The 9893-nt window shown below is 44.0% G+C and overlaps 1 protein-coding gene and 1 long non-coding RNA gene across 2 annotated transcripts in view; one reads left to right on the top strand and one right to left on the bottom strand.

Moving 5' to 3' along the window:
• The first annotated feature begins 669 nt into the window (after positions 1–669).
• Positions 670–9893, top strand: part of EXOC3L4 (exocyst complex component 3 like 4) — a 23691-nt gene continuing 14467 nt past the window's right edge. The window contains exons 1-4 of the mRNA XM_085317397.1: positions 670–1039; positions 4856–5507; positions 7626–7743; positions 9285–9410. Of these exons, the coding sequence (XP_085173523.1) occupies positions 670–1039; positions 4856–5507; positions 7626–7743; positions 9285–9410 (1266 nt within the window). The remainder of the gene's footprint in view (positions 1040–4855; positions 5508–7625; positions 7744–9284; positions 9411–9893) is intronic.
• The window catches only part of LOC146588653 (uncharacterized), a 29608-nt gene continuing 25194 nt past the window's right edge, over positions 5480–9893 (bottom strand). Inside the window, exon 3 of the long non-coding RNA XR_014897354.1 lies at positions 5480–5601. This is a non-coding gene — a long non-coding RNA (uncharacterized LOC146588653). The remainder of the gene's footprint in view (positions 5602–9893) is intronic.

Raw genomic sequence — 9893 nt, 5'->3', positions numbered from 1 at the left:
GCAGCAGCAGGTCAGGGCTGGCCTCRGGCAGAAGCAGCAGCACAGCCCAAAGTTCCCATGTCTGCATTAGAAAGTGGGAACACTCCGGTGGGTTACCTGTCCCAAGTAGGGTTATCCTTATTACATGGCTTGAAATCCTTCTGGAAGGAAGATAGGAAAAACATAGAAATCATAGACTGGTAAGGTTGGAAGGGACCTCTGGAGATCATCTAGTCCAACCCTCAGCATAGCGCTGTATGGGGATTGAACTCACAACCTTGGCATTAGCAGCACCATGCTCTAACCAACTGTGCTAAACCTGTCCCATACCTGTTACCAACAGAAATGTTATTGTTTTAATTGATTTCAGCATCCCTGACCTTCAGTGATTACTCGATGCTGAAGAAATAGCTGGCCACTTGCCTGATTTGAGCAGCAGAACTAGAGACTCTCAGGGCTATAAGCAGGCCAGTACAGTTTCAGTGGATAGAGATACATTCCAAATAGCTACAGGTTGTAACAGACTTGTTCTGTCCTTGGATTAAGCAGGATGGACAAAGACTTTCAGCCCAAGACTGATTTTGGAGACATAGTAATAATCTATTGGATTTCTCTCATCTATTTCTTCTGTTTTGTTCATTTTAGTCATTACCATCAACATTTTTTAAAAGACTGTTGTTGAAAGACAAGATGAATAGAGATAAGGAGTTACATCCAACAAGTGTAACATCAGAACCAGCCTCTCCAACAAACAGCACTGGGAAGGAAAAGATGGATGTTGCTTCAGAACTGAATAGCCCAAGTTCTCACAGCCATGACATAGGGAATGCCATGACATTTTCTTCCTTTGAAAGAGGAATTAAAACAATGTTAAGCATCCGGAAATCAAAAAACCTGAACAAAGAAAAAGAAAAGGAATCTACTGGCACTTTGAGAGGCATACGACTTTCTTTTAAATTCTCCAAGAGCTATGAGCAGGACAAACCCACAATCTGTAATGGTATGGAGGAGATTGGAGAGAAGATAGAATTAGAGCCCACTAAAGGAAAACCTCTTTCAGGTAAGAAGAGAAAACAATGTGATTTGTTTGGCCGAACAAACGCAACCTCCAAACATTTTACACTTTGCAAGTCTTGGGCTCAACAGAGGTGCTAAAGAAATGAGCATCCCATTAGGGACACTCGATTTCAACCTGAGGGCAGATCATCCATCATTGAACAGGCTGTTCTGTGGCCTCCACTTTGTTAGTTTAACYGCAAAAACCAGCCTACCTGCAATCAGAATATCAACAAGTCAGTTCATGTACGGAAACTATGCAGAAGTGCCGTGCAGGCTAATCCTATGCTATTGTTGCATTGCTCTTCTGAATAGTTTCCGCTCTTCAGCTGTCAGACTGATGGTCTCCAGATTATAGTTTACTGCAAGGCCTTGATAAGTTGTTCCAATAAGTTATTTTTTTAAATCAAAAACAAAGATGATACAYACATGGGCTGGTCATGAGAAATACAGTGAATCCACCGTATTCACAGATCCAAAATGGCTGGGGGCCACTGTTCCTGAATGTAGACTATTTTATAAATAAGTATTGTCAATTGTCCAGTTGGACTTGGGAGGAAGGTCTCTTCCATGATGGGAAATTAACAGTTCAGAACCTTGTTTCCTATCTGGGAGACTGACTTGCAAAGGGACCTCCACAGATGCTTTTGCATCTTRCACTTTCTATCCGTTTGTTTCTTTCCATCTGTATATCACAACAGTGGTATTGCAAGTATTGTTTTCTTCCCTTTCCCCCAAGGTGGGTCACTGTCATACATTTTGCCAGCATTAGATAATGRGTCATGGTCAAATCATAGTAACTACCATCAGCTTAGCTATCACCTTTCCGCAGGTGTGAGCAGAGCTTGATTTGAGCAATGTTCTCGTCTGCTTTTTCAAGGCAGAGGAATTACATTGCATCCAGGATAGACTGAGATGAGTCAATATGGCTCGACCTTTTGTCAGCCCAAATTCCTAGAGAAGAAAAGCTCTAAATCTACTGTGTARCATGCATGGGGAATAGATAGAAGGGCTGATGTTGTCCCATTGCTGTAACATGYTCCTCTGTGCTGTAAAGTTATTTACAGCTTCACACTGATACCCTGTGAGGTCAGTAAGCTGAATCTGAGCCCATCTATTCAGCTTTGCTGGTCCATTCAAAAGGTCACAGACTAAGAGCAACACAAAATATTAGGAGAAACTCTTTTTATCTTCTGCAATACAGAAGCTGGTGAATTGCATGAATAAGACCTGTCCTGTGCCCAATAACCAGTGACTGGCCTAGACTAGAGCAACTCTTTCAGAAACACATCCTATCATGAGATAAATATGGCAAGTGACGGAGACTCCACCATATGCCCCATTAAGCTGCATAATGGTTAATTGCCTTTCAATTGTTTTTCTTCAGTTACCAACTGGCTGATCCTGTATTGCTAAATTAAAGATCCATTTAGCACCCAATACTACCTCCCTGAATAATTATCCAAGATGGTRATTAAATGGCATTTTCACTGTGATAAGCTAAACAGAATATATTCTGTTAGTCTCTCATTGTGAGCACTTGGGCAAAAACAGGTTTTGTATTTATTTATGTTGAAGATATTAAGTTAATTGGCACAATCTCCTTTCCCTCTGAGTGTAGWGCAGCTGTACTCCATGTAGGCACTCATGAACTCTACGCATTATGTGATATATCAATAGTTAGGTTGTTTGGTGTTTTTCTGTCTTCATAAGGATACCCACACACTGCACAGATTTTCTGGTGCATTTGGTATAAAATCTGTGTGCAGATAAGCCCAAAGGCATAAATTCTGGGCTATGGACCATTCCTTTGTCTCCTCCTTGAGTGCTCTCCAACCTTTCCATATCATTTTATGTGYGCACAACAGAAACAGTGGTCATACATGCCTAAATAATACCCCTTCCCTTCTCTTCAACATTTGTTTTACACCCAGTATCACGYCTCCCCCAGCCTCAACCAACAACCAGTCAATACCCTTCAGTTCAACCCCTGCCGGCAATCTGGCCTGAGGAGACACGACACCAGCTCCAGCACAACCTGGCACTCTCTGAAGGCTGATGGGTGGGATTTATCAAGGCAAGCCAAACAAAGGAAGTGCCCAGGCCCCATGCAAGACCTGAATGCCAGGAAAAAGCACATGTTTGGATCCCCCCTCCCAGTGCGCATACCTTCCCAGACCATGCAGGGGTAGCAGTATCTACCACTTGGGAAACAAATGCTATTYGAGACAGCCAGTGYCTGACATTTATTTGTTAGTTTATAYGCAGGCTGTAAATGATCAACTCAAAGATCCTGAACTGCCCCAGGCCAGTGAAGTCCACAYACCACGCATACTTTGATATTTATGCATTTCCTCCACTGGCTTCCTGGGTGTTGCATTCCTGCCACCTCAGGGACTTCCTGAAACTGTGGCTAACCCCATATTGCCTCCTCAGTATCCTCCCACGTAGGGGCACTGAATGCTTTTCCATTCCCACTTCTCCCTCTTTCTACTTCCCAATACATGGCTTCTTTATGCCTTTTTCTTCATGGAGATGCCTGGGCTTTGGGTCCTATCCCAGAGCCCCTTCTCTCTCTGCAGCTGAGGGGAGATTGCAGATGGCAATAACTGCAGAGCTGAGAAGCTGTGGCTTCTGATCCTCCAGTCCCTCTTTTTGATTGAGAGAAATCTAATGGCCATTGCCATTCACAGACATCCCAAAGTGTCTGGAACAGATAAGAGGCATCATTCAGAAGCTATTTGCTGTGCTAAGCATGCGCTGGAAATGTCCTTTCCAGCCCATTTGCTTGAAAATCACTGGTCTAATCAGTGATTTGGGCCCTGGGCTGGGAAGGGCAGCCAGCCACATATGGGGCAGTCACTCATCTGTTGCCTCAGCTCAAGGAAGCACTCAGCAATTTGGCCCCTGCAGCGCAAGGAGACCTTGCAGTACAAATCACTAGTGATAATCTCTGTAGTAATCCAGGAGCCAGTTAGTCATGACTTGAGTCAGGGATGTCTCTCAGAAAACTCAGAACGGATAAGRTAGAGGGCACAAAATCAGGACAGGACTTGAGCCCAGGGTTATGTCTGAATTGTGAATGATCCCAAAATGTTTCAGAAGCATCTCCACAGCAGCATCTGCTTTCCCAGGGCTTTAGTCTCTGTGGAGGATGCCCTGGTGCATGGATTGGGGGCTCAGAAGGCCCGAGGTGTGGGGAGGTGGCATATGCTGCTGAGCTCCCTCCAGTTGGACCCCTGGCCACCCTTCCTGTTTTCTCCAGCAACATGCAGAAATGCTCCTGCAGCCAGAGGAAGCAGGGGTCCAGCTGTACTGGAGTCACTGCTGCAGGAGCAGTACTGTGCAAGGCACACTGGTATGCTGAGAAACAAGGGCTAACAGAAATCCCTGCTGAGAAGGTATATCAGCATCTGCCTCAGCTGCCAATTCTACTTCAGCCCTAAACTAAAAGAGGGGCAAAGCCAGACTCAGTTTTATGCAGCCTGAGACCCCAATGCCTTCTGTGCAGTCTTCATTAGAYATTGCTTGAGGTTTTCCTTCAGGGCTATGGTTTTTTGTTTTTGTTTTGTTTGAATATTTCCTATCTACAAAACTAGTCATTTAAAGACATGTAGTTGTGCAGTAATTGCGTTTCCACTGCTTTTCTCCTCTGTGGCCAAGACTTGGAGATACCAGAGGGGATCAGTCTTGCATGCACTTCTGGGATCTGCCTACTCAGACCAGTCCTGCAAGGCCCTTAATGGGGATCTTCTATTGTTACAGGCCTGTCAAGCACATAATATTTACTTTGCCCTCTTTTTTTTTTTTTTTTTTTTTTTATTGGAAATAAATGAACTTATTCAAAAACGGCAACTTTTGGAAGCATTTGAAAGCATCAAGTACTTGGAAGATGAGGTGATAGCTGAAAGGGATGCTGACAAATACAAAGACAACCCCCAAGAGTTTGCTAGGAAATCCAAGGATGTGGATTTGCTTTATAATTCCATTACAAGTACAATCCAGTCCATTGTGGTAGGAACACTGGAGCATCCCACTGTAGAGGAGACCATGCTGGCATCCTTGGTGACTTTAATTGCCAATGAAGAAGCAGCTCATCCTGATGCAAGTTACACTGCTGGTCCTGGGTCAGACTTGCTTGGCATACCCAGAAAGTGGAGGGAGGAGTGGAGGGAAGCTATCAATGAGAGCGCTAGAAGGAGAGTCGTGAGCGTACCCATGGCATCAAAGGAAGAAGACAGTTCTTGGCTTGATCTCCACTTAGGTTTCCTCAGGAAACACCTGAGCAAAGATTTACTGAAAGTCAAGTTTGCAGTAAAAAAGTGTTATCCAGAGGATTATAGGGTGTGTGACATTTATGTGGAGGCTTTTCACAAGGCCATTGCTTCCCACTTGCAAGATCTCTCCCAAAGACCCTTGGAATTCAATGAGCTCTACGCCTTGCTCGACTGGGTTGCTAACACATACCTGAGGTAAGCTGCTGTTGTTCACTTCACTGTCTTGGCCACTTCTGGAGAATAACAGGGCTGTATGATGCTTTGAAAGCGTGTAACTATATTCAGTTTCCTGTGAGCAAAAGAAATGCAATCACTTATACAGTAGAGCCTGATAACTAATCTACTAATGGATAGGGACAAAAGTTTGTAGATAAAATACTTGCTATGTTTCACAGATCTCAATTACCCTGTTTCTCCCTCCCTCTCTAACTTGCTCTTCTCATAAACCGGGAAGCTTCCTCTTCAAGTGCTGCATTGCAACTCTAATAATTCTTGCTCCCCCTGTGGAAATGTTTGGCAAGGTACAACAGCTACTCAGTGACTTTTCCAGGCACAGTAAGTGGCCTGTGGGGGAGCCCTCCATCCTTTCTGTTTCATTAAAACATTTGGAAACAAACTACTCCCCCCCCCAACCATGTTCAGTGGTCACAGCCAACTTGAGGAGGTGCCAAGGCGACACTATATGAAATTAGTCACATTAAAACAAAGGTTCTGGCTCAGACGTGTGAACAAGTTGAATGAGACAGAAGTATTTTAGGACCTCTAAAAGCTCCCTGTAATTCAGTGATGGCCAAAATATTCTAGCAGCTGGATGGACAAACATATCAAAAACCAGRGCACTCTGAGAGTGTGAATGTAAAGGCAGGAAATCGTCACAATAGCAAAAAAACTTGTGATGCTGGACTTTGCCTTCTTTTAGAGCCAAAGGAAACATCCAATATAGGCACCTATAGAAGATCCAGATGTTATGTGGCCTCATTTCTTCTCTGGTCACTTGCATTGAGTTACTAAGGCACACACCACAGCCCCAGCCCTAAAGAGCTCGCAGAGAAAAATCAAGCAGAAATATACAGTGGGGAGTGAAGAGGGAGAGAAACAACGTGCAGGGGAAGTGCGTTCACTCATAAGCACATGAGAACAACCATGTCAGGCCAAAATCACGTTTAGCCCCACAACTAGTCTCCAGGAATTGCCCCACAACTAGTCTCCAGGAATTGCCCAAACCAGATGTCTAACACAAACACAAACCAGACAACCTCCCTCATCAGGCTGAGCTTCTTTCTGCTGAGCTCCCACTCTGCACCTGCCTGACTTTGTACAGTACAATCCTCATCTACCTCGGATCCGAACCTAACCACGTACTTGGTAGTGGTTTGAAGATGGGAACCCTGTGGGTGGTTGAGTGAAGGAACAGGTTGTTTATGSATACTGCCTTTGCAGCTCTCTTCCTTGCTAACCAGGTGACTGTGCAATTTATGCCCCACATTAATCAAATACATGAATATTTTCCTTCCTCTCCTCTCCACATCTATCACACTGAAAAATGCGATGCTTCCGTAATCCACGGACAGATTGTGGGATAGCACATGCTACCAGTTGTACAGGCTAATAGTGGGTTTCTTGCTGTAGARTGAGAAACACAAGCCTTCCCTCTCTTCCCCTGCCTCCCCACTAATCAGCATGGTAATCTAGAGGAAAGAGAGTGGTGAAGCCACGTGTCAGCTGAGCACACTTTGGAGTCAGATTCTGYAGCTGAACGTCCACCCACCACTTCCATATGTGGAGGAAACACTGCAATTCCCCGTGTCCCAAGCACRTGCACGCTTACCAGTGCGCTTACTGACCTTCGCACTCTGACCTGCTCCATGATCTCGCCTTGTTATGGGTAACACATAGACTAACATAAGCTATGATGTGACACAAGAGCAGAGCAAGGGAAAACAGCTAACTCCAAAGCAGCACGCTGTCGGAGGAACTACCCTGAAAGGCGTTTCACAAGCTCATAGTCAAATGAATCAGCTTCATGTTGTTTATTTAAAAAAGTAAATTCTCATAGCACTTTTCATGTCCAAACAACTCAGAAGTCTCATGATTTCTAAGGTGGGCTGGAACCTCAGATCATTTTGATTTTGAATAATTAAGATTTTGAATAGCAAGGAAAGATTTTCTTGTTAAAGCTTGAAAACAAGCATCACAGTTTAAACTTTAAGTATATTTCTCACAGCTTAATAATTATGTAGCTCATGCCACATGAATATTCCATCAGTTTACTCACTCCAAGGCAACATAATTTGTTCATTTGAATCTTTCCAGTGAACTCCTTATGGGTCACCCAGATCTCAAACCAGAAGTTAAAACAGAAAACCTCTCCCTGTTGTTAACACCAGCTGATTGGGATAAACTGAAAAATGACTACATTATTTCTGTAAAGGTAAGATTTTTGCCCTTGCTTTCGTATGTCTGTTACACAGGGCACAGGAACTCCAGCCTCTAAGGCAGAGGTTTCTTATGGCTGTATTATGATTTCTAGTCCTGTGAGATGTTGAGTCCTGTCAGCTCCCGCTGGTGTGGAGCACTCAGCACCATGCAGGATGACCTTTTAATCAAAAGCAGAGATGTCGTGAGCACTGAGTTTKGGACGAAAGCAGCCGTCTAAATGCTGGGCCTGAACCTGATAGTTACAGGCACAGAGACCCAAAGTAACTGTACCAGACTCATACAGTATGACCTAGGTCTACCAGAAGTTCAGAGCTGTGCTTCAKCAGATTAAATATGATGATCTGTGGCAAAATATTGTTAAGTTAGAAATATTAGTTGCTAGTATTAGAGCRTGTGAGATTCTTTGGCACATCTGAACCATAAGATGTGGTATGGGCAGATTATTTTGGGTACAGCTAGGCATCTCTCCACCTGAGAATGTCTCCATGGTCCAGGGCCTTTGAGAAAGTCCCATTGGCAGATGCCTTTCTGCTCGTCCTTAGCTGGGACTCTAGGTCAGCCTGTCTGAGGATCATGCCCAGCAGCAGTAGTTGCTTCCCAACACTACAAAACCTAACTGCTTTCCTGAGTCCTTGCAGGGTTCAGACATATTTTTGAAAATCATTTCTGAAACAAGGCACTTTTCAAGGTGAGCTCAAGATATCCAGACCAACAAAATTAGTATTACTCCATCATGCTGGTAAGGAACATTTTGTTTCACCAGCAACAAGACTGATCTATCATCCGGGACTGAACAGTGCTCCCACTTACACAAGTAGCTGTAGAGCCAGAAAGGACCGGTTGGGTCTTTTATTCTGACCTTGTGTATAACGCATGCTGGAGGAATTTGCAATCAAGCAATGAAACAGCTGACTGAGCCAGAGTGTAGCTGTAGACAGGCAGTCCAAATCTGCTGAAGTAAATTACTCTGAGGATTAAGTACCTTCCTTACAAAGGCACAGCACAGATCTCCCTGTCAGGGGAGTTATTCTCCCTTGATTTGGAAGCAACATATCCTCACACAGTACAGCTCTCCTAATTTTTCCCTGAGATCCTGTGTAGTCCAAAAGGGTCTGAACAAGACCTTTGATTCTGCTTGTCTTTTTACACTGAACACGAGTCTTGCATGTAAGTTAAGCAAAATGCAGGATGCTGCCTCCATGCCTGTAATTTTGGGCATGATGCAGGCCCTCTTTTGCCTCCCATGGTGCGGTCAGCACAGGGGAGCCCAGAGGAAAGGATAAGTCCTTGGTTACAACGTGCTGAACTCACATCAGAGAGCACATGGTGTGCAAAAAGCCTGGCAGAGTCCAAAGGTACTTTGCACCACCATCGGCGCCTGCTGCCGCTCCCATGGCAGCACAACACGGTCATCCAAGGACTTCCCTGCGGACCCACTTCTGCTTTCCCATGCACTGTTTTACATGGTATAGCCTTACTCATGCTTGGTTTTTMTCCTGAGCTGCATGTTTTCTTCCTACATTTAACATTTAGGGGAAAATCAAAAGCTATTTTGGAAACATCCTGAAACTGGAAATCACAGAAAAGTGGGAGCAGGAAGTTCAGCCGGAAGTGGAGGAAAACCTATACAACTCATCGCTGTCCTTTGATATTCAAACGGTATTTAATTAGCTTGTGTAAAGTGTACGGTTCTCTTTGATTCCAAGGAAACTGAAACGTTATCTTCTGGTATGTAGGTACTGCCTCCTGTGATAATTTATGTTAGTCACGCACTCATAGAATACATTAGCAGAGAAAATGCCGTTTATTACAACTTTTAGCTCTACCATTTGCCTTCTAGCTGCAAATTAAACCTGCTGTCAATTGTATCAGCAACATAATAGGCAACTGATTTTAAAGTCTTTAAATCTCTTTGATTAGAAAGAAGAAAGAAAAAARGACAGAAAGAAAAGGTTTGTTAGAAAAGCCCCTTCATTGAAAGAGCTACTTTGTCCCAGGGCTGTGGCAGCCTCAGAAAGGCCGTAGGCAGTGACAGCCACTCCAATTTAAACAGTACAAAAAAACAAAAGTTCCTGCTAGTTTTAGGGACTACAGGGTAATAAATCCAGGAGGGGTTTGGGTTCATTTCCCTCACTTTTCAAA

The sequence above is a fragment of the Rhea americana genome, unplaced genomic scaffold, assembly GCF_003343005.1.
Source record: "Rhea americana isolate MKP2758 unplaced genomic scaffold, rheAme1 scaffold_5, whole genome shotgun sequence".
NCBI classification, from domain to species: Eukaryota; Metazoa; Chordata; class Aves; order Rheiformes; family Rheidae; genus Rhea; species Rhea americana.
Note: the sequence above shows the minus strand (reverse complement) of the source record. Positions and strands in the feature narration are given on the sequence as shown.